This window comes from Nicotiana tabacum, chromosome 13 (genome assembly GCF_000715075.1).
Source record: "Nicotiana tabacum cultivar K326 chromosome 13, ASM71507v2, whole genome shotgun sequence".
Lineage (NCBI taxonomy): Eukaryota > Viridiplantae > Streptophyta > Magnoliopsida > Solanales > Solanaceae > Nicotiana > Nicotiana tabacum.
The window spans coordinates 20,004,264-20,028,671 of record NC_134092.1 but is presented as its reverse complement, the minus strand read 5'-3'; the positions used below and the strand labels follow the sequence as shown (position 1 = coordinate 20,028,671).

Genomic DNA, 24,408 nt, shown 5'->3' with positions numbered 1-24,408 from the left:
AAAAATGTTTTTTTTTTCAAATTTGAAGTGTTTGGCCAAACTTTTTGAAAAAAAAAAGTGCTTTTGAGTAGAAGCGTTTTTTAAAAAACAGAAAAAAGTAATTTTTTCCCAAAATCACTTTTCTGAAAAATACTGAGAAAAACTTATTGCTGCTCAGAAGTGCTTTTCAAATTAATTAGTCAAACACAAAGTGCTTTGATATGAATATGTAGTTTCACAAAAATGAATACGGATGATGATCCCATACCATGGCATATGATACATCACTATTTGTATCACTTTTAGCTGCCAAATTATGTGAAGAGCACTTCCAAACCTTAGCTTGCAAAGAAATACATTGCCTGAAGCCATGATGCCTTCTCTTGCTTTGCCAATCATTGATATCAGGTTGCTTCTCTTATAGTGGCTTCTTTCATATCGCTCAAGGGTGTGGTGGAATACAATGTTGGAATCTCATATGTAAAAAATTTAAATTCGGATGTTTTTGTTTAGATTTTATCTTTACATGAAAAGTGGCTAAATTTCAATTACTTTTGAATCTATGACTATTTTTCAATTGCCAGTTGTAAATCTAGCTATTTCTGATTTTTCCCCATAATTTCCGGATACAGAATGCTTGGAGCCAAAAAAACAAAAACAAAATAACTACTACTAAAAGTAGTCTTCCAGTGAGTTGTCTAAACCCACTGCTTTTGGCTCCAACATTGTATATATACATTTGAAAATCTATTAAAATCATATATTTTAAGAGAACAGAACCTACTACTCAACTCTCGTTAGAACTCCAAATCCATTGACTACATCTTAGATTAGCAACCTGCTACCTGAATCTTGCCTTTTGAGTAACATGCAATAAAAGAAAACCATATCTGCTTGGATTTCTGTGGGGAAGGATTGTTCTAATCTTGGTATTAATCAACAAAAATGTAAATGGAAAAGAGTTCTCGAGTTTGACTGCCTTTATTAAATCCGCGTAAGATGGAAATGTAACTATTTTTATTGATGTAAACATGTAACAAACATCAAATAACATGGATTTGCATATATAATGAGTAGTAAATGAAGTAACTTTGAGATTAATAGAATGATTAGAAAGTTAGACATTTGATAAGAAATTCTATAGATAAAATGCAACTTCACAGATTAAGTTCCATCTTTCAATTTCATTAGCTCCTTTTTGTGTGTGTGCGTGTATATTTCCATTTATCAAGACCTTTAACGTATACACGCCCTCCAATCTCAAATATTAGCCGTTAAGCTAAGTGTACAGATAGTCCAATATTTATATATGCATTCTAAGTTAAGTGTACAGATAGTCCACATAAATCCTATTTTCACTTGGGGAGTCATTTAAATGTGAGTAAAAATTACCAATACAAAACAAAGCGCCTTGCGAAGTCAAATAATATGTCGAGTAGTACTTAATAGGTGTATTACTCACCATTATAGCTTACATACTAACACAAGCGGATTATCCCAACATCAACAACAACTACGACTCAGTCCCAAGCAAGTTGGAGTTCCAACAGGATACTCAAAACAATACCAAGGAACAGAGACGGGGAAAGAAAAAGAGAGGACAATCGGGTCCCTTGCAAACCAAGAAAAGAAATACTGCACTAAAGCTCTGTATATAGATTCATATAAGAGACTCAGAAACATGAAACACTGCCAGTGCAGAAGTACAAGTTGCCTATGTTAAGGTGATCCTCATAATAGGTTATGTCCAGCAAAAGGAAAAGGTTAGCCTTCAATAGTCATGCTCATTCAAAGAAACTCAGCTACTACCAGTCGACTGATAATATGATGTAGTGCAAGAAAAGGTTAGATGTCCTAAAACAAGTACTTCTAAATTATGAAGCAATAGATGTGTTACGAGGCTCCAAGTCGAGTATTATTCCAAATAGAGTTGCCTGAAAATAAAGTGGACTCAGCTGTAGATTTTCCAGATGCCAGTTCTATAACCCAAAGACATGATTGCCAACTCCCACAACATGTTTGGGATGCTTAAGAGATTGACTTTTGATCCAGGTATTTCTGTCCAATTAACAGATATCTCAATCATTGGAATCCGAAACCATTTGCATAAGTAGACTAGCTCAACATCAAAGCACCACCTGGGAAAAGAACACTAGTAAGTCCCTGATAACCAAAGTTAGAGATTGCGAGGAAAATAAAAAATAGTAGATGATAGCGAAAGAAACATAAACAAAAGCACAAATATACTTGGATTAGCAGACAGCATCACATGATAAATATTAGGTGTACAAAAATTTCAAGAATTTCAAGAGAGATGAAGAGAGATATGCCCTTTGCAACTAATGTTCAAGAATGTGATTTCCCAATGGCATTGCATATAGGGAAACTATTGAAATGTAAAATCAGGACATTAAAGCATTCTCTTCATTAAGATGTCCAGGAAGACATCAAGCGCAGCCCAGTGTACAAAGCATCCCGTATTCATGCAAGATCCGGGGAAGGGCTGCGCCTCAAGAGGTGTAATGTAGACAACCTACCATAACACAAGGATTAGTGGTTGCTTCCACACCTCGAACCCGTGACCTATACGTCACACAGGAATAACTTTACCGTTGCTTCAAGGCTCCCATTCATGTCCATGAAGACATCAAGTAGGAGAATTTCTCAAAAGATCCCAATACAAATCTAATTATCACATCCATTACTAAGTAGTTCTATTTGTGATGATTCTGAACAACCCAACAACAACAACAACCCATTAAAATCCCAGACCCGTCTGGGGAGGGTAGTGTGTACACAGACCTTACCCCTATCCCCATTGAGTAGAGAGGTTGTTTCCGATAGACCCTCGGCTCAAGAAAACGAAAAAGACGAAAGAAACAATAGACGAAAGAGACAATATATCAGTACCATCAACAGAAATCATAGAAATAATAAAGCATTATAAGAAACCAAAAAATAGTTGAAAAGCAATATAATAACCAGTAAAGAAAAACGGGAGAATAGTGAGAACACAACATAAACCACTAGAAATCTAAGACTAACCCTATCAGTCTATCCTCACACCCGGAACGAAGTAGAAAAATGCTCAACTATCTCCTAACCTACAACCCTAATGCTCGATCTACACACCTTCCTATCAAGGACCACGTCCTCGGAAATCTGAAGCTACACCATGTTCTGCCTGATCACCTCTCCCCAATACTTCTTAGGTCGCCCTCTACCTCTTCTCGTTCCCGTCAAAGCCAACCAACCGCTCACACCTTCTTACCGGGGTATCAGGGTTTCTCCTCCGCACATGCCAAACCATCTGAGTCTCGCTTGCCGCATCTTGTCAACTATAGGAGCCACGCCCACATTCTCCCGAATATCTTCATTCTTAATCTTATCCATTCTAGTGTGCCCACACATCCACCTCAACATCCTCATCTCTGCTACTTTCATCTTCTGTATATGTGAGTTCTTAACTGGCCAACACTTTATCCCATACAACATGGCCGGTCTAACCATCGCTCTATAAAACTTACCTGAGTATCTATGGCACTTTCTTGTCACACAGGACTCCAGCTGCTAAACTCAATTTCATCCAACCCACCCCTATATGGTGTGTGACGTCCTCATCGATCTCCCCGTCCTCCTGGATAACCGACCCCAGGTACTTGAAATTGCCTCTCTTGGGGATAACCTGTGATCCAAGCCTGACGTCCATGCCCGTCTCGCGTCTCATCAATCAGAACTATGTCATCAGCGAATAACATACACCATGGAACCTCCGCTTGAATATGTCGTGTCAGTGCGTCCATCACTAGGGCAAATAAGAACGGGTTGCGCGCAGATCCTTGATGTAACCCAATAACAACCGGAAAATGCTCTGAGTCGCCTCCCACTGTCCTAACCCGAGTCTAAGCTCTGTCATACATGTCTTTGATCGCTCTAATGTAAGCTACTGGCACACCTTTTACCTCCAGGCATCTCCAGAGAACCTCCCTAGGGACCTTATCATACGCTTTCTCCAGGTCAATAAACACTATGTGCAGATCCTTCTTCCTATCCCTGTATTGTTCCACCAACCTTCTAATAAGGTGGATAGCTTCTGTGGTCGAACGACCCAGTATGAACCCGAATTGATTGTCGGATATAGATATCGTCCTCCTCACCCTCACTTCCATCACCATTTTCCTAATTTTCATGGTGTGACTTAATAACTTGATACCCCTATAGTTGTTACAACTCTGTATATCACCTTTGTTCCTGTACAACGGTACCACCGTACTCCACCTCCACTCATCCAGGATCCTCTTCGTTCAGAAAATGACATTAAATAGCCCAGTCAGCCACTCCAAGCCTGCTCTACCCACACACTTCCAGAATTCTACCGAAATTTCGTCTGGCCCTGTTGCTCTACCCCTACTCATCTTATGCATAGCCTCCACGACCTGCTCAACCTTAATGCGCCTGCAATACCTAAAGTCTCGGTGGCTCTCCGAATGCCCCAAGTCACCTAGCACAATATCTCGGCCCCCCTCTTCATTTAGAAGTCTATGAAAGTAAGTCTGCCATCTCCGCTTAATCTGAGCCTCCCCCATCAATACTCTACCGTCCTCGTCTTTGATGCACCTTACTTGATCCAGATCCCGAGCCTTCCTCTGTCTCGCCTTAGTCAACCGAAATAACTTCTTATCCCCGCCTTTGTCCCCCAGTTCCTCGTACAGCCGACCAAACGCTGCAGTCTTTGCCTCCGTGACCGCCAACTTCGCCTCCTTCCTCGCTACCTTATACCTCTCCATATTCGCTCTCCTCTCCTCCTCGCGTGCTCCCTACTAACTTCAAGTACGCCGCCTTCTTCGCTTCCACTTTGCCTTGGACCACATCATTCTACCACCAATCGCCTTTATGCCCGCCAGAGAAACCCTTCGAAACCCCTAACACCTATCTCGCCTCCTCCCTTACACAGTTCGCCGTCGTCGTCCACATAGCGCTCGTATCCCCACTACTACTCCAGGCTCTCATAGCTGATAGCCTCCCCTCCAACTCCTTAGCTTTATCCTTAGTCAAGGCTCCCCACTTGATCCTCGGTCGTCCTCGAATAGACCTCTTTTTCTTCCTTATCATGATTCCGACGTACATCACCAAGAGCCTATGTTGCGTCGTGAGGGTCTCGCCCGGGATAACCTTGCAATCCTTGCACAACCCTCTATCGCAGCTCCTGAGGAGGAGATAATCAATCTGAGTCTTTGCCACCGTACTTTGGAAAGTAACCAAATGCTTCTCCCTCTTCGGGAAACTAGAGTTCGCAATCACTAGTTCAAATGCCTTAGGGAAATCCAATAGCGAGTTCCTCCTCCGTTCCTATCCCCAAAACCGAAGCCGCCATGCACCTCGCCATAGCCACCAGCAGTCGGCCCGATATGTCCATTGAAATCCCCTCTTATAAATAACCTATCAGCAGGCGGAATACTACGCACAATCTCATCTAACCCCTCCCAGAAGCGCCTTTTAACCTCCTCATCCAAGCCCGTTTGCAATGCGTAAGCGCTAACGACATTTAGGTTACACTCTCCAACCACTAACTTGATAGCCATTAATCTATCATTCACCTGCCTAACCTCTACCACCGACTCTCTAAGTTCCCTATCTACCAAAATACCCACTCCATTCTTACCCTTCCTGATTCCAGAGCACCACAGCTTATACCCGTCCGCATCTTTCGCCTTCGATCCTACCCACCTAGTCTCCTGAACACAAGTTATATTGACCTTCTTCTTCTGGAGAATCTTCGCCAACTCTATAGACTTTTCTTCTTCTGGAGAATCTTCGCCAACTCTATAGACTTACTCGTCAATGTACCAATGTTCAAGATTCTGAACAGCCCATAAACAAGAATACTGTTGAGAATAGGGAAGCAGATTATTTTCCAAAGAATTAGAGAGAACTGGAGCTCTCTTTTTCCAAAAAATCAAGGACGAAGATGGTAGAGTCTTGATGGAAGATGCCCAGATTAAGAGGAGATGGCACTTACTTTCATAAACTTCTTAATGAAGAAGGGGATCGAGATATTGTGCTAGGTGAACTGGAGCATCCCGAGAGTCACCGTGACTTTGGGTACTGCAGGCGCATCAAGGTTGAGGAGGTCGTGGGAGCTATGCGTAAGATGAGCAGGGGCAGAGTGAGCGGGCCGGACGAAATTCCGATTGAATTTTGGAAGTGTGTGGGTAGAGCAAACTTGGAGTGGCTGACGGGGATGTTTAATGTTATTTTTAGGACGAAGAGGATGCCAGATGAGTGGAGCTGGAGTACGGTGGTTCTGTTGTATAAGAACAAAGGTGATATCCAGAGTTGTAACAATTATAGGGGTATCAAATTACTGAGCCATACCATGAAAGTTTGGGAGAGGGTGGTTGAAGCAAGGGTGAGGAGGTCGGTGTCTATATCCGACAACCAGTTTGGTTTCATGCCGGGTCGTTCTACTACGGAAGCTATACACCTTATTAGGAGACTGGTGTAACAGTATAGGGAGAGGAAGAAGGATCTGCACATGGTGTTTATTGATCTGGAGAAAGCGTATGACAAGGTTCCTAGAGAAGATCTCTAGAGATGCCTGGAGGCTAAAGGTGTGCTGGTTGCCTACATTAGGGCGATTAAGGACATGTACGATGGGGCTAAGACTCGGGTTAGGACAGTAGGAGGCGACTCTGAGCATTTTCCGGTTGTTATGGGATTGCACCAAGGTTCTGCGCTCAGCCCGTTCTTATTTGCCCTGGTGATGGACGCGTTAACACATCATATTCAAGGGGAGGTGCCATGGTGTATGTTATTCGCTGATGACATAGTTCTGATTGATGAGTCGCGAGCCGGTGTTAACGAGAGGCTGGAGGTCTGGAGACAGGCTCTTGAGTCTAAGGGTTTCAAGTTGAGCAGGACAAAGACGGAATACCTGGAGTGCAAGTTCAGCGCTGAGTCGAGGGAAGTGGAGGTGGATGTGAGGCTTGAATCACAGGTCATCCCGAATAGAGGCAGTTTCAAGTACCTTGGGTCGGTTATCCAAGGGGGAGGGGAGATCGACGAGAATGTCACACACCGTATTGGAGTGGGGTGGATGAAGTGGAGGTTAGCATCTGGAGTCTTGTGTGACACGAGAGTGCCACTGATACTCAAAGGTAAGTTTTATAGAGCGGTGATTAGACCGGTCATGATGTATGGGGCTGAGTGTTGGCCTGTTAAGAACTCACATATCCAGAAGATGAAAGTAGCAGAGATGAAGATGTTGAGGTGGATGTGCGGGCACACTAGGATGGATCTGCTTTAACAGTTTGGTTACTGGGAATCAAGCTAGAGCAGTATTTTGGATAGCGTGCGGCGGCAAATAGCGACGAGGGTCCGCTTCACTGAGGCGAGAGGCGTGCAGCGAAGCGCTCGCCTTTTTGATGTGAAGCGACAATTTATACAAAAACATAAAATATTATATATATTAATAAATATATCAATTCAAAAGTTAAACTCAACAGATAGTCATAGTAAATTCATAAACTAAAGTCTAAAGTGTAAAACACGCAACATCTATTCTTCTTCAAGATTTTCAAATTCTAGAACTTCATGAATGTTAGCATTATATTGGCTATCATCTTCTTCATCCTCGGAGTCTTCATCATTTAAGGACCGGCTTGAACTTGCTACTCTTTTTCCCCTGTAATTTGAACTTGAAGAACTTCCTCTAAGACCATAGATATTCTCCTCAACTCCAGCCGCCATAGAAACAGTACCCCAATCAAGATCATCTCCTACATATACCTGTTCTTCTTCATGATTTTGTGGGGCTCCAGTTAACCATTCATTTGCCTCGTCAATGTTATCCAACAAAATTGGATCAATGGTATCGCGAGCTTCGTAACGTCGCCTCAATGTTCTATTGTATTTAATATACACTAGATCATTGAGACGCGATAACTCAAGCCTATTCCTTTTCTTGGAGTGAATCTGCGCATAAATTGTTTAGATTAATTAATAGATACTTATTATTATTACAATATAGAATATTTTAATATAATAAGTCTGTTTCTTACATGCTCAAATACGCTCCAATTTCTCTCGCATCCGGATGCACTACAAGTTAGGCTTAGTATTTTGATGGCAAACTTTTGCAAGTTTGGAGTTTGATGTCCAAATTGCATCCACCATTCAACTATAGAAAAATATTTTAAAAGTTAATAAGTATAAATCAAATAAATTAAATTAAAGCTATAAGGATATCTATATTAAAGTTAGTTACCTGGCGACCTTATGTCTCTGGCTCTAATGGCCGCCTGTAAACCAAAAAGGCCATCTGCTTGTGAGTACCTACCAAACTCCTCCCCTATTTGATCTACCATCGCTGAATCAGGGACCAACTTCTCAAGACATTGATGGTATCCAACCCAAACCTCTGAATCCAAAGTGTCATTTCTAGTGTTCTTGTAAAATAATCCTGGGTTCAGAAGATGGCCTGCTGCATGCAAAGGTCGATGGAATTGATTCGACCACCTGCTATCAATAATCTCAAAAACTTTCTCATACTTCCTAACATCTCCCTCAAATGACGCTTCAATAGTCTCTTTGGCTCTATCCATAGCTTCATAAAGATAGCCCATTGGTGGTTTTCTCTCCCCATCCACCATACGAAGCACCCTAATCAAAGGACCACCAACTTTAAGAGTCCGAACAACGTCATTCCAGAATGATGGAGAAATAAGAACTTTGGCAACTTCTTTCCCCGCAGCTTCCTTTGCATATCTATTATCTTTCCATTCATTAGCTTTCTCAAGTTTTTCTTTTGCAAGTAAAAACTATGCAAAGTTAAGAAAGCCGTTGCAAATCTAGTCTTGGCCGGTCTCACCAAATTTCTTTCATTTGTGAATTTCCTCATCAAATTCAACAACAACGGCCTCTGACTGATGTAAGAATATATCTTGACGGCCTTAGTGAAAACTATAAAAGTAACAATAACAATTTTATAGTTAATACTTAATAGGACATAAATATAAAACTATAAATAAAGTTATAGCTTTAAAGATAACTATATTAAAGTTACCTGAAGCATATGGGTTTTCCTTGAATATGTCACCAAACATCAAGTTGATACAATGGGCAGCACATGGAGTCCAATAAATGTTTGGATACATAGCTTCCATCATCTTACCCGCACTAACATTCTCACTAGCATTATCGGTAACAACTTGTACAACATTTTCCTTTCCAATTTTATCAATAGTCTTTCTAAACAAGCTGTACATTTTGCTTCCATCCGTAGAAGAGTTGCTAGCATCGTAAGATTCAAGAAAAACGCTCCCTTTTGGAGAGTTCACCAACACATTTATGATCATTTTCCCATTCCGCACTGTCCATTTATCCATCATAATGGAACATCCAAACTTGTTCCATTCCACTTTATGCTCCTCAATAATTTTGTCTATCTTTTTCACCTCTTTTTTAAGATGAGTTACTCTAACTTCATGATAGCTAGGAAGCTTCATTCCTGGGCCATATTGTCCTACGGCCTCAATGAATTTATCAAAAGTTTTGTAGTTAACACAGTTGAAAGGAAGCCCTGCATCGTACATCCATGCTGCAAAGGCACTTACGGGCCGATCCCTCAAAATCTTCTTGGCTTCTAAACCTGAACTAGAATCATCTTTTCCCTTTTCTTGTTGTTTTGCCGAGAAATAAAGATTGAGAGGACCTTTTGTCACAGTACGTGCCGTGGATGACCCACTAGAACTATTAGAAGATATCTTTTGAGTTTTTTGGGGGAGAGGTCCCATTTGATCATCTTCATCCATTTCATCATCTTCATCAATTAGATTCACCGATGCTTCATAATTCATTTGAGTTTTTGTCACATTTTTCTTATCAACAAATGCTTTTACTTCCTCCCTAACCTCGGGCGGACAAAGAGGACATTGTACTACATTTTTAAATCCACCTATCAAATGTTGCTTGTGACGAGTTATTCCACCATGATATGTTTTTTCACAAAATACACATTTAATTGCGGATCTTGATGAGCCTTTTATAGCATAATTCCAAGCTATATCATTTCGTTTATTACTATCGGATGACGCCATTTCAATGCTGTTTTATAGAAAAAAATTATCACGTCAGTATGCAATTAATTCTACTCTATAAGAAGTTTATAATTGAAAAAACATAGCAAAAAAAAAACAGAGCCTAAAAAGAGACTACTGCTACTGCCTCTCCTGTCGAAAAACAAACCAAAAAAAAAAATAAGAGAAGAAGAAAGAGGAAGGGAAGAAAGAAAGAAAGAGCCCCTGCTATGCTCTGCCTCTGCTCGAAAAACAGAGCACCAAGAAGAAGAAGAAGAAGGAAGGAAGAAAGAAGGAGTTGATCGCTGAACTGAAGAAAGAAGAAAGAAGAAAGAAGAAGAAAAAGAAAAAGAAAAATCGAAGTGTCGATTGTCGAAGTCGAAGAAGAAGAAGAAGAAGAAGAAGAAGAAGAAAGGAGAAGAAGGAGATCGCTGAACTGAAGAAAGAAGAAGAAAAAGAAAAAGAAAAAGAAAAAGAAGATGACAGCAATGGTCGAATCCAAATGTCGACTGTCGAAGTCGAAGAAGAAGAAGAAGAAGAAGAAGAAGAAAGGAGAAGAAAGTAACATACCTGGTTTACTGTGCTGATGTTTGATTATGGAGAAGATGAATCCCAAGGCCTAATTTTTGAAGTTGCTTAGTTGTATTCGCTGAAGGAGAAGAAGTTAAAACCCAAGCCCTAATATTTGTATTTTACAAGGTCGCTGCCTTTTTCTTCTTTTTCTCCAAATAGCGTCGCTACGCTACGCCTCTCGCCTCGCAGCGCCTCTCGCTACACAGGCAGAGGCGTACGCTTTTTCAGAATCGCACCGCAACAGACCAAAATAGCGCTGCTGCCTCGCGCCGCTTCGCCACACGCTATTAGCGACGTAGCGCTCGCTATTTACAACACTGGGCGTGGCTCCCATTGATAACAAGATGCGGGAAGTGGGGCTTAGATGGTTCGGGCACGTTCAGAGGAGAAGCCCAAACGCTCCGGTAAGGAGGTGGGAGCGGCTGGCCTTGGAAGGTTCGAGAAGAGGTAGAGGGCGGCCTAAGAAGTATTGGGGAGAGGTAATCAGGCAGGACATGACGAGGCTTCAGATTTTCGAGGACATGGCCCTTGATAGGGAGTTGTGGAGGTCGAGTATTAGGGTTGTAGGTTAGGAAGTAGTTGGGTCTTTCCTTAGTTCGTACATTTGTTACGCTAGTTTGGTAGGGTTTTTGTCTGAGACAGCTAGTGGCAATGTTGTGTCTTACTACTTTTTCGTTTTTCATAGAGTCGACTCTATTTAATGGTTACCGCTTTTGCTCTGCACCTATTTTCTGGCTTTCATAATGTTGTTAATTTTTTCTTATGGTATCTGTTGGTGGTACTGATATTGTCTTTTTTCTTTTTTTTTCTTTCCGTCTTCTTGAGCCGAGAGTCTTTTGGAAACAGCCTCTCTACTCCTCGGGGTAGGGGTAAGGTCTGCGTACACACTACCCTCCCCAGACCCCACTAGTGGGATTTTACTGGGTCATTGTTGTTGTTGTTGTGGAGCTCTCTCTTTATGAATGAGGTCCAAGGTTTCAAGCTCCGTTGACGAGCTTGAGAGATTAATCTAAACATAGGGCGTTCAAGAAACAAAGGGAAGGGACGATAATTGACTTGGATTTCCCAGTCAATCTACCTCTTACGCGATTTTCCATATTCTCAACAACTACACTCTAACTACCATATGGTCCTTCCAGATTCTTCTCAGAAAGGATGGTAAATCAATTAAGAGAAAAGACCAAAAATTGAGAGACTAAATAAAATCTGTGGACAAAAAAACTTTTTGAAAAAGACGGACAAGCCCCATAAACGCATAGGAGATCAAATGCATGGGTCCACATTCAATGGTTTTGTAGAGGGGCCAATAAATGACCAAACAGACTTCTGTCTAAGTTCATTGGAACAGCCTTGAAATAAAATGTACGATTAGGTTGAACTTGATTCTACCAGTAAAAGTTACACTTCAAGATTACAGACTCCAAGGAAAAGGCTACAAGAAGTAACATGGCAAATTATACACCAGCTTCTGAAATGCTCAGAATGCTCCTAAAAAATCCTATGTAGACATAGGACAAATGAATTAATCTGCCTAAATATAGCTCCTGTTAAACATTGTGATTGGGAAGAGGAGGCACTTGAAGAAATATACCTTTTCAAACGGATATTTAGAAAAAGTTTTCTGGCAGCAGCTCTGGTAAACATCTTGAATCCACACTGCAATAAATCCAGCATTTTCAATCAAGATGATGTTAAAAGATCTTAGTTGGAGGCTTTTAAACAAGAACTCAATCTAGATGAGAGGTTTGACCTACTCTGTAGAGTACAAGATTACCTGAGTATCACGAACTCCACCACCAGCAGCCAAGAGAACCACAATATGAAAACCTTTCATTAAGAAATTACGGTACCATTTTCTCTGTAACATGGCACAGAATTCAAACCATGAGAAGGTGCGAATATACATAGAACTATGAGGGACAATTCAAAATATACACAACAAATTAGAGCAGTCAAAACTAAACTGTAGCTAGAGCCTTCTCCTCGAGGTGAGCACGTGAACCAAATGCAGCTGCGGGAACATCTGATATTCTTATAGTTGAATCTTTACCAGCAGAATCTTCATACTGGTTTCCCTTTTTAGCAACTGCATGAATCTGGCAGGAAAACAATTAGACACTACAAAGAAATCTAGCTACTCTTTCCACTAAACTTCTTTTTGAATAATGCACTTATAGATGCAAGGAATCAGCAATGGCAGGCCAAAAACCTGGTTTTCAAGCTTTTCCAAGTCATCTACTTTGGTTGCGCCATCAGCATCAAGCATTAAAAGCAGTTCACCACGTGAGTGAAGCATCCCCTGTTTTTACAATGCTTTCGCAGAAGCAAATGATTTAATCAATTGCCACCGAGTAAAAATGCATAAAAACAGAAAACACAGAGAACTTGTTGAATTAGTTTATCAGTTGATAAGATTAGACTCACTTTTCTTATAGCTTCCCCTTTTCCATGGTTCTTCCCCAAAAGGATGACTCGCACATTGTCTACAGAGTGTCTCTTCACAAAGTCAAAAGCCACTCCTTTTGTTCCATCGGAACTCCCATCATCAATAATAATTACCTATTCAAGCATCAATCATTAAAAATGTAGAATGGCGTAAATATCTCACGACATTACCCCAAGTAAACAACAGAAATAGTGGGGGATTCTCAAAGGAAAACCAAAAGTTTTCAATGTTCTGATTTCCAAAATTTGTGCATTTGGCAGTGTCTTTATACATTTAATGTTGCGCACTTGCGCTTATGGTGGAATATTTATCTGTATTTCAACTTTTATAGTCTTGTCTCTAAGAGCATTCCTACTCGCAAATAGGACCAATAAAACTTGAATTGCTTGATACCAACAGAACTGGGTTTCAGCACTGACACATATCACTTCTCAGTATGAACAAACATTTGTTTCCAGTAGCAGGAAACTTATAATTATTAAATCATTTATTATAATCATTGTGTTCTCTGCCTGTGCATTTTTAAACCATTATGTCTCCAGCTGTGTATTTTTTCGCCGCTTCACCCAAATTAAAAAGGGCATCAGAAACACACTGTCAGTTTGTTTAGAAAATCTAAATCTAAAGAACTGCAACAATAGAATCTTATATACTCCAGGGAAAATAAGAAAATTGGAAAAATGTAGCAAACCCAAGTAATAGCAACATAACTATTCTAGATTGAAAATATCAATACCACCAGGATAGTTTCACACAATAAATATCAGCACCCCAAAATTCATCAGAATCATCAGATATTATACGTGGAAGATCAGCCTTGAAAAATAAAAATAAAAATCATAAAGTCTATGTGAACCAGGCTGTATTCTTGCATATTCTTAGCTGACACATTTATCTTTCTCTAGTCAGCTTCCTCAAGAGATTTTAGGACTTTAAGAGATTCTCTTTTTTTCTTAGAAATGCGGGAGCAGTAGTAGGGGTATTAGTTTTTGATGAATCAAACTAAAGAAATGAAAACTTATTACATCTTGACTCATACCTCATATGTAAATATGTTGTCCTTGGCCGCACGTTGTTGAAGATAACTGCAAATTTCAAACACACAATTTTTTATGCTCCTCAATGCCTTGATTTAAGTGAAGTTCTCAATTAATGTAACACATGGGTGTGCAAAAATACTATCAGAATTCACAAAAGAATACTTTGCTTGTTCAGCCCCTTTAATTTTCTGACAGATGTTATACATGGACTTCAATAGATAATCTTTTACATTTGAAACATGCAACCACATAGTATATGAAATGACAGGTTCAATATATTAGTCTTTAAACGTAAATCCTGTCCTTTACCACCTCCAAATAATCCACGCCCACCAAACAAAAATCAACAAATGAAGTGACCACGTCCAGTTATTCCATAACCAGAGCTTCTAACAAAAATAAATGGTCAAATATGATTTTGACAATGCAGCTTTGTGCCCCAGTAACCACAGAAAATTAAGACCAGACTCCAGAGGATGGCTTTCTATTCAACAAGATAACAAAGACCAAGTAGCTTGTTCACATGCTTGACCAAAGCTGTAAAAGTCTTAGCCGCAGCGGTCACAATGAGCTATAAACACAAATATTTGCAGCATTAACATATGCAGTGTGCAGAAAGCACAGCACCATCCCGTCATCCCGTCAAGACTGATCATATCATTAGACTTCAATTGATACATCAATAGACTTCTTAGAACAGAACCTAGAAGAGCGATAAATGCATGGTAGGAGCAATTAAAATTATAAACCACACGGTCAGCTTATTAACTTGAGCCTCCAAGAGTTATAAATTAGTCCAGAACTCAGAAGACAGCAGGAGAATTATACTCGTCGTAACTATCAGCAGAAAAGCATCAAAGCTGCATCACGGGGAGAAAAGTAACAGAAGAGATACAAGAGAAGCTCGGGTTCACTTACTTCAGAGTTTCATCAAGGGCTCCAGGAAGCCTGTGCTCCTCATTGTATGCAGGTATGATCAAGGATATGTATTTCTCAGCAGGGTCGAATATATGAGGACAAGGAACCTGAATTATATGCTTACAAGGTTAACAACGGAAAATAAAAACAACAACTTCTGAAGCCTAAACAGCACTTCACACCATGCAGTTTCAAGCTAGTAAATAGCTCTGAGATTAAGAAGGAGAAAATATGAACAACGGCTAAAGATGGTTTCAGTTCGCCATCTAATGAAAAGCTCTAAAGAATCAAATTCAAATATTGAAGCATTTGTGGAACCAATCCAAATATACCGGATAGCGAATGGGTATGGCCAACAATATAGGGAAGTCAACATTCCTTATAAAAGAGAAAATTCACATACCTAATTAACACATTGCTTATGAACACTAGTCAATCAACTTTGTCATATCTACTTCATCTACTTCGGAACATAAGCTTGATCTTCCAAACCATTCCCCTTCACTTCTATTTCATATCTACTTAAATCACCCTTGTCATTCTTAGTTAATCGCCTATGTCATATCTCTATCCATGCAATATCTAATTACAATTATATAATCATTACAACTCTGATACTCAAAGTTAAGCAGTTAATCAGATCAGACTGCAGATCAACAAACTTTACACCTGAAAGATGCTTCGAATTTGACAGATCAATTCATTGCCGCGGACACGAGATTCCACTAGCTCAGGAACAAAAAAGATAGCTTCTAAATCCCACAATTTCAAGAGAAAAAAAAAGAAGATATCCACTAGAACGTTCTCCTTTATATTTCACAGCTCAAATGTTACACATCCACCTTCCAACTAATACCATTCCTTTAATTCCAACAACCTTAACACTCAATCATTAATGCACCAATTTCTCCAATGACTGCCCCCACCCCTAATAATGTCACATCAAATTATCCTAACGAACCACCAGATATAGGCACCATGCAAATTGATGACCCTTCACCACTGGACCCACACAAGATTTTCCTCCAAACACTGATTTCAAACACATCTGCTGCAAACATCACTGATACTCAAGTTCCTCTACAAAACGCACTTGATCTAACTGACGAAAGTACTACTCCTGATACAGATGAAGAGATTTTCATACCCTTAACTACGGGCGATAAATCAAGACTCTACACTCCGTGGAAATTTTCGGTAATTGTTAAAGTCTTTGGGAAGAAAATGGGACATCAACTACTAAAAAATAAGCTCATCTCCTTATGGCAGCCTACTGAGCAGATTCCTCTAATTGATCTAGGCTCTGAATTTTTCCAAATCAAATTCCAAAAAGAAGAAAACATGCATAAAGCCCTTCACGGAGGCCCCTGGTTTGTCTTAAATCATTTTCTTTCAGTACGAAAATGGGAGCCCAAGTTCATCGCCCCCAACACACAACTTACATACTCAGCTATATGGGTGCGTCTACCTGAACTTACTATCGAGTTCTATGATTTAGAAATCTTACAAAGAGTAGGATCTAAATTGGGACAACTGTTAAAGGTTGATACTTGTACAACCACTACTACAAGGGGACGGAACGCATGCATTTGTATAGAGGTACCACTAGAAAAACCACTCAAAACACACATACATATTGGCCACCACAAGCAAACACTACTGTATGAAGGCCTGAATCTTCTTTGTACCAAATGCGGCCGTTTTGGTCATGCTCCTAGGAATTGCACCTTTCTCACAACACCCACACCTTCTACTATGCCTACGAACATACTGCCTTCTTCATCTTTGTCCAACATTCCTTCCATAACTCCGGAAATGGAATGGAAAACTGTAACCTTTCCCAAAAGATCTAATTCACGCCCATTCAATCATGCACGAGATAACACAAAATTAGCAATGGAGGCGGCGGCACAGACGCAACCAGCTACGCCAGGTAAGTTCTCTAAACCTAATGGGCAGGTACAGGCCCAATTACACTGCTCTAACTCTACTAACTCGGAAAAGCCCACTAATAACAATAACCTCGCTAATAAATTCCTAGCCCTATAGGATATGGATATTAACATGGACTCCAATGATCCAGTCCCTATAAGCCCAAAAACTACTTGCCCATCTCCCAAGCCTATCACACTGTCTGATAATTCTACTAAGCCAGACCCCACGGTAGAAATGCAAAATCGGACCTCTACATGGGCTATTCCACAAACCAAACCCACCAATAATAATCTTCTCTACACTAGCTCTGATAAAAGTGTTGTGGTTCCACAAAACCTAGTTCCCAACTGTAGCCTACACGCGCCAATGCACACCCCTAAACCACGTAATACTAACACCTCACACACTACTACAGTCATACACATAGCCCTATCACCCAATGACACCTAAATCACCGCCAACCACGCTCACTCACCTTCTCCATCACAACTCAGCATGAATCACAGTAGTTTGCATGCTACAGTAGCCTATGAACCTATTCAATCAAATACTTCTTCACTTCCGATGAAACATAATCATTCAACACCATGTGATAATCTTCATGATGATCATGCCACTACCAAATCTGCCTCTCCCACTATACAAAATACGAATCCTTCAATTATCTCAACACCCCTAACTAAGCCTCCTACTACCAGTCCTCAACCGAATAATACACAGTCTACTTCTATATCAGTTTCTGCTACAGTCCAGCCATCCCCACCCAAACATGCAACGTCCAACATTCCCAAGCATCCACAGCAACACATACTTCAGGGAATCAATTCAACGCAACAATCAATTCTTCCATCTACCCCGTCTGACCATGCAAGGTCCACAATTTCCTCATCCAACAACACCACTAATTTACACCTCCCAACCTCAATCAATGGACCAGCCACTCCAATCATGGCTGGAGATGGGCCTTCAGGGCTATGCACTGATCTTCACACTAGAGCTCAACAACCAGGAAGTGGTCCTTCTAGTCCAAAATCCAACACATCTCGCCGAGATTGTAACAGAGGGAATGAGGTTCGGCATGGAAGATTATGCCCAATCCCAATGGTACACGACCCAGACACCTCTACTACTCGATCACCAAGCATCCACTTTACACCAACCACACTGGTCCTACCCCATGCACCCTCCAACTCCTCATGTGAACCCCAACATGAACCTACTCCCTTTCTATCCTCCCCATCACTGGGGTCAAATCTATGCCCCATGGTTTCAACCAATCAATGCATTCAACCCACTCTCCCCTTATTCGACATCATCAAGTCTATACGACCCACTGAATCCACAGACCACCCCTCCATAGACTCTACCTCTATCTCCATCTCCCAACGCACTCGACACACAAACAAATCAGGAGCTAGTGGAGATCCTAACGGAGATGAGGGAAACACGCACAGAGTTTCTATGGTTAAAGGGTATCCATCTCTACAACCTCAAAGAGCAGTACGAAAAAAAGTTCATACTCAAATGCCTGCCAGAGTTAGTCACATGCAGTCTAAATTTCTGTATGACGACGAATCGCGAAGTAGGGAAATATGCCATGGTCATAATTCCAACACTTCGGGAGATTCCGCCAATACTGGATCAGGAGCAGATGGCTATGCAGGCTGTCAATCCACAAACTCCAGTTCCAACTAATCAGGTTACCACATCTCCTTCCAACATGAATTTTATAATCTGGAATTGTAGAGGTTCCCACAATGCTGAATTTAGGCGTCACTTCCGGTCCTTGCTAGACATTCATAGGTCAGTACTAGCTATACTTCTAGAAACCCACATGCAGGATCACTCAATACTTCGCAATGACTTCCACTTCACTAACATGTCGTAGGTGTCCGCTAATGGACTAATAGGAGGTCTAGTAGTACTATGGCAGGAGGCTCTAATTAATGTGGAAGATCTAAGGATGTTAGAACAGGAAATCCACTGCCTCGTTCAGGTATGTCCCTCCACACCTAAATGGTTATTATCTGCAATTTATGCTAGTAATACATATCAAGTTCGGAATACTCTTTGGGATAATTTAATGCATTTCCATGATACAAATGTTCAAGGTCCATGGTTATTAGGGGGAGATTTTAACGAAATACTACGATCGCATGAAAAATTTGGTGGTCGCCCTTTTAATAATAATAGGGCAGATAACTTTGCTAACTGTATTAACTATTGCAACTTGTTGGATTTAGGTTTTCGGGGTAGCCGTTATACATGGACTAATAAACGCCGTCATGGCCATACAATTTTAGAACGGCTAGATCGTATTCTAGCAAATTATGATTGGTTAAATCTCTACCCTGAGGCAACAGTGCAACATCTGCCTAGAACATATTCAGATCACTGCCCTCTTTTACTCACTTTGGAGTCTAGGCACCTTTTTAAAAAAAATATATTTCGTTTTGAGACGATATGGACATCACACCCAGAGTTTCAACACTTAGTTCATCAGGTCTGGGCAAACAATTCGGATCTCATTAGTACCACTAATTTATTCAAAGAGGTAGTTCTTCACTGGAATAAACACACTTTTGCTAATATCTTCAATCGTAAGCGCAAACTTTTGGCTAGACTCTCAGGCATACAATCCTCTATTCACTATCCTACCAGTACCTTCCTTCAAAATCTAGAGTCCCAATTAACCCAAGACTATGATAACATTCTTCGCTTAGAAGAAGACTTTTGGAAACTAAAATCTCGAGTAGCTTGGCTAAATGATGGCGACGCTAACACTAAATTTTTTCATATGTCGACCATTCAACGCCGAAGGAAAAATAGGATAACTGCTCTAAAAGACACAGTAGAAAACTGGTGCTTTAACCCAATTGAGATCCATAAACAAATTTTGGATTATTATCAAAATTTATTTGCAACGGAACATACACAATCTGCCAATGTTTTTCAACGGGCTCATTCCTCCATAATCAGTCATGACAACTTCCATTTACTGGATGAACCTCTTACTGACTTAGAAATCACTCGTGCTCTTCATGGTTTTCAACCTTATAAAGCTCCTGGCCCAGATGGCCTACACCGTTATTTCAACCAAAAATACTGGCACGAAGTTGGGCCCAAGGTCCGACGTTTCTGTCACCAAATATTCCTCGATAAGGTCATCCCTCTGGACCTTAATCGCACCTATCTTTGCCTGATTCCCAAAGTCAAGAATGCGCATACCATCCAGCAATTCAGGCCTATTAGCTTGTGTAACACTATCTATAAACTCATCACAAAAATTATTGTTAATAGACTTAAGCCTGTTATTTCAAAAATAATTGGGCCAACACAAACTAGCTTCCAACAAGGAAAGAGGGCTTCGGATAACACTATAATAGTTCAGGAAATACTATCTCATTATCAAAAATATGAAAGGCAAAACCAGCAACATGCTTTTAAAATTAGATCTTGAAAAGGCCTTTGATCGTCTCGAATGGTCTTTCATCAGGAAAACTCTTCTTTACTTTAACCTTCCTTCTTCAATAATTCAACTAATCATGTCCTGCATTACTACTACATCTACTTCCATACTCATTAATGGAACCCGTACTTCATATTTTCACCCATCTAGAGGCATTCGCCAAGGGGACCCATTATCACCTTACATCTTCATAATGTGTATGGAAATGTTCTCGCGTCTTATTCACACTTCAATAGATCTTCTCCAATGACAACCTATTTGCATTTCAAAAATTGGTCATGATCTTTCTCACCTATTTTTTACAGATGACATCATACTGCTTTCTAAAATCACTACAAAGAGTTGTCATGCAATCATTGATGTCATTAATCTTTTTAATAACCAATCAGGCCAAAAGATTAATTTCCACATCAAAGATATTTTTTTCGAAAAATTGCTCTGAAGCAAATAAAAACTTTGTTCTACAATCTTTCTCAATAAAAGAAGGGAACTCTTTTGGAAAATATTTGGGCTTTCCCATATTTCACTCTCGCCCCAAAATGAGTGACTTTCAATTCCTACTAGACAACTTTAAAAATCGGCTAGCTAGCTGGAAAACCAAATTCTTGACTATGGCGGGAAGAATTACACTCATAAAATCTACACTCAATACTCTCCCCAACCATGTCATGCAATACATCCATATTCCAACAAACATCATCAACAAAATGGAGCGTTACCAAAGAAACTTTCTGAGGCACCACTACTACTCGGAAAAAATTACATCTTATCAAATGGAAGCAAATTACCACTACTACAGAAAGGGGCGGATTGAATATCCAAAATCTTAGAACTAAGAATTACGCTTTGCTAACAAGCCTGGCATGGCGGATTTTTCACACGCCTCAATCTCTTTGGGCTAAGACTCTTTTAAATAAATACCTTCCACTAACATCAGTCACTAACCACTCATTAACTTGGCGCAATATTCTGAAAGGTTGGAACCACTGTCAACTTGGTCTCCAGTAGCGAATTGGAACAGGGCAACATATTAGGTTATGGACTGACCCATGGATCAAATCCGGGACGCCTTTGAGATCCCTCCTTGTAGGGCCCCTACCACAGTTTCATCAAACATTTAAGATCTCTCAGGTACTAACACCTCAGGGATGGAATTGGGCCAACTTCCCGTTTGATATTCCTCAGGATATTAAAAAGGATTGCAATAAACAATATTGTTCTGTCTATACACAACAACCAGACCAACACTTTTGGGCGCTTACAAACAGCGGACGGTTTACTGTCCAAACTATATATAAGGCACTAGCTAATAATGATCCATATCTTCCAAATGCGTCCAATCTTTTCAAATGGATTTGGACTCTGCCAATCCAACCAAAAATCAAAACTTTCATTTGGCTATTACAACACAATAAACTTCCAACAAGACACTACCTCAATTATATTGGCATCTCATCAGTTGCAACTTGCCCTATCTGTCTGGATGCACACGAAACTATAAATCACATATTCCTAACTTGCATTAATGCTAAACAATATTGGCTTACTCTAGGAATCTATGGTTACATTCGTAACCTCTCAACCATGGATTGCCCAAATCTTTGGCTACATAATCTCATTCACTTAGACTCCAACTCCCTCATAAATTGAACACACGCACATTTATGCCGTTGAGTCGATGGAATATCTGGATCACTCGTAATCAGAATATCTATGATCACAAAGCACTAAAACCTAGTCCTAAGTTAGTTTTACATCAATCAATTGAGTTTGCATATATGGCTGCATCGCAACCCACACAACCAAAAAGGGTTCGAATCAATCTTAGATGGATACCTCCAAAACCAAACTATTACAAATTAAATACGGATGGGGCAACATCTCCTAAAACTGATACAGATGGCATCGGGGGGGTGATTAGGAATCACTTAGGCGACTGGATGGTGGGCTTTGCTGGCCCTGTCCCACATGTTCATTGTATCACAGCAGAGCTGCAGGCCCTCATACGAGGGGTAAGTCTAGCCATACACATGCAATTACTATCACTGGAAGTGGAAACTGATGCACATGAGGTAATTACACTTTTGGATACGGATAACTCTAAATACACTAATCTAATTTCTGATTGCAGGCACCTCCTCAGGATGCTACATGATACAGTAATTTGACATGCGTACAAGGAACAAAATGGAGTAGCAGACCAACTTGCGAAATTAGGAAGTAGGATGCAAGATGATGCTACGCTGCAAGTTTTTGTTGAACCACCCCTTTTTGTGTCAAGTCAGCTGCAGGCAGACCAACTTGGAATCCCAACTCAACGTTTTGTACCCTTCCCAGATACACGGGAAGCAGTCTATCACAATAGCCAACAATGTTTTGTTATTAATCAAGTAGCTACAGATGCTGATGAAACATCCGTTTTGCCACTAGCTAGATCAACAGCTGCTAACGGTAACGAGGATCGTCAACAAGTTAGATTTAGGGACGAAACCTCGTGTCTATCTGATAATGTAACTAATGTCACAATATGTACTATGGTGCATGAGCACCAACCCACTGTACGCAACTTTTAATTAATGAAGTTATCTTTTACACCAAAAAATAAAATAAAATAGGCTATCAGCATTTTGGGGAAAATCACACTTTGTTTTTTGTCCTTCTTTCCAACTGTATACCAACTGACTCAATTCAAATTAGTAACACTGTAACAGCATCCACTTAATACACCTAGTCAATAAATCTTTTTTTTTATTAGGTGAAGATTACACCTAGTCAATAAATCTTTTTTTTTATTAGGTGAAGATTACACCTAGTCAATAAATCTATCAACTATGCCTCAATTTCAAACTAGTTCTCATTGACTATACGAAAGGGACCATTAGAGCTACCACTACACGTTCAGCCGAATTCAATAGCTTTGGCTCGGACCTCAACTAAATAAGTACAAATACTAAATTCCGACCCCATTAACTCAAATGATTAGTACATTCGGAGACATCGCAAAACCACAAACTTCAAATCTTGGATCCGCCTCTGCTATATGAACCTACTGCAACAATTACGCTCCATTCGGGCCTATTTCATTCCAGTGGTAATAACCAAACTAAAGATACAATCTTTTTTTCTTTATTTTTTAAAATAATTCAAACAATTGAATAAAGATATACTCTTTTTTATTTTTCTGGAAGAAAAAAAAAGGTTTTGGAGGTGGGTTTGTAAGTACCGGTTTCAATGAATTTGGATCTTCAAAGACGGGAGGAGCTTCGACGTGACTGCAAAGTGAAATCAAAATTGAATTCAATACAACAATAACTTAAAAGCAAAAAAAGGATTTTGATATTTTGGTTAAAAGGGGGTTATTATAAACATAAACATACGTGTGATTGAATCTTCTTCTGAGTGATTCAAATGCAATCGCAGCAGCTAATCCAAATGCAAGAAAGATAGCTGAGATCAGTAGTAACTCCAGAATTGTCCATATTACTCCCATTTTTCTTATCGACCAATTGAATGAATAACAAAGGTTAACAGATTGTGTAAAAGTGACCCAGGTCAACAAGGTTTACAGGGTTTTTTCCTTTTCTTTTTGAGGGGCTTTTATTTTGTGTGTGTGTGGGGGGGGGGGGGTGACTTATGAGCAAAGGGTTATGTTTGGGGCTTAATTTAGGTAAAAATTTGATGTGGCACCCACTTTTGTGTCACCCATTTAATATGTACATATTTTGTTTCTAAAAATAACTGATTCCCAATTTTTGGGTAACTTCATATACATGCATTTTTTTTCTTCTTCCTTATATTTAGGATTTTTTTTTCTTCTTATTGCAAAATAAATTTGTTAAATTTATTGTTTTGATAATTTAATAATTGAGGTTTTTTCTTCATGATCATAGAAAGTTATGTTTCAAATTTGAGCTCATTTGGAGTAGATTTGGGCATTGAATCGTGTATTGGATTGTTGAAATTCGAAGAACA

The 24,408-nt window shown here is 39.9% G+C and overlaps 2 protein-coding genes across 3 annotated transcripts; both read right to left on the bottom strand.

The window, feature by feature from the left end:
• Window positions 1-1,399: 1,399 nt before the first annotated feature.
• On the bottom strand, window positions 1,400-24,116 carry LOC107762997 (uncharacterized). The gene is made up of 10 exons (XM_075227782.1): window positions 23,814-24,116; window positions 23,660-23,708; window positions 15,033-15,139; window positions 14,114-14,159; window positions 13,053-13,187; window positions 12,838-12,927; window positions 12,593-12,724; window positions 12,403-12,486; window positions 12,220-12,284; window positions 1,400-2,117 (listed from the first exon to the last, which is right to left on the bottom strand). The coding sequence occupies exons 1-10, from the start codon at window positions 23,924-23,926 to the stop codon at window positions 1,931-1,933; spliced, it is 1,008 nt and encodes a 335-aa protein (XP_075083883.1). The 5' UTR covers window positions 23,927-24,116; the 3' UTR covers window positions 1,400-1,930.
• Window positions 7,326-12,209, bottom strand: LOC107762998 (uncharacterized). Of its 2 annotated transcripts, XM_075227781.1 has the most exons (4): window positions 9,044-12,209; window positions 8,246-8,940; window positions 8,040-8,158; window positions 7,326-7,953 (listed from the first exon to the last, which is right to left on the bottom strand). In XM_075227781.1, the coding sequence occupies exons 2-4, from the start codon at window positions 8,628-8,630 to the stop codon at window positions 7,537-7,539; spliced, it is 921 nt and encodes a 306-aa protein (XP_075083882.1). In that variant the 5' UTR covers window positions 8,631-8,940; window positions 9,044-12,209; the 3' UTR covers window positions 7,326-7,536. The 2 variants fall into 2 exon arrangements, with proteins under 2 accessions (XP_075083882.1, XP_016436890.2); XM_016581404.2 differs by lacking the exons at window positions 7,326-7,953; window positions 8,040-8,158 and having other exon boundaries at window positions 8,479-8,940.
• Window positions 24,117-24,408: the final 292 nt, after the last annotated feature.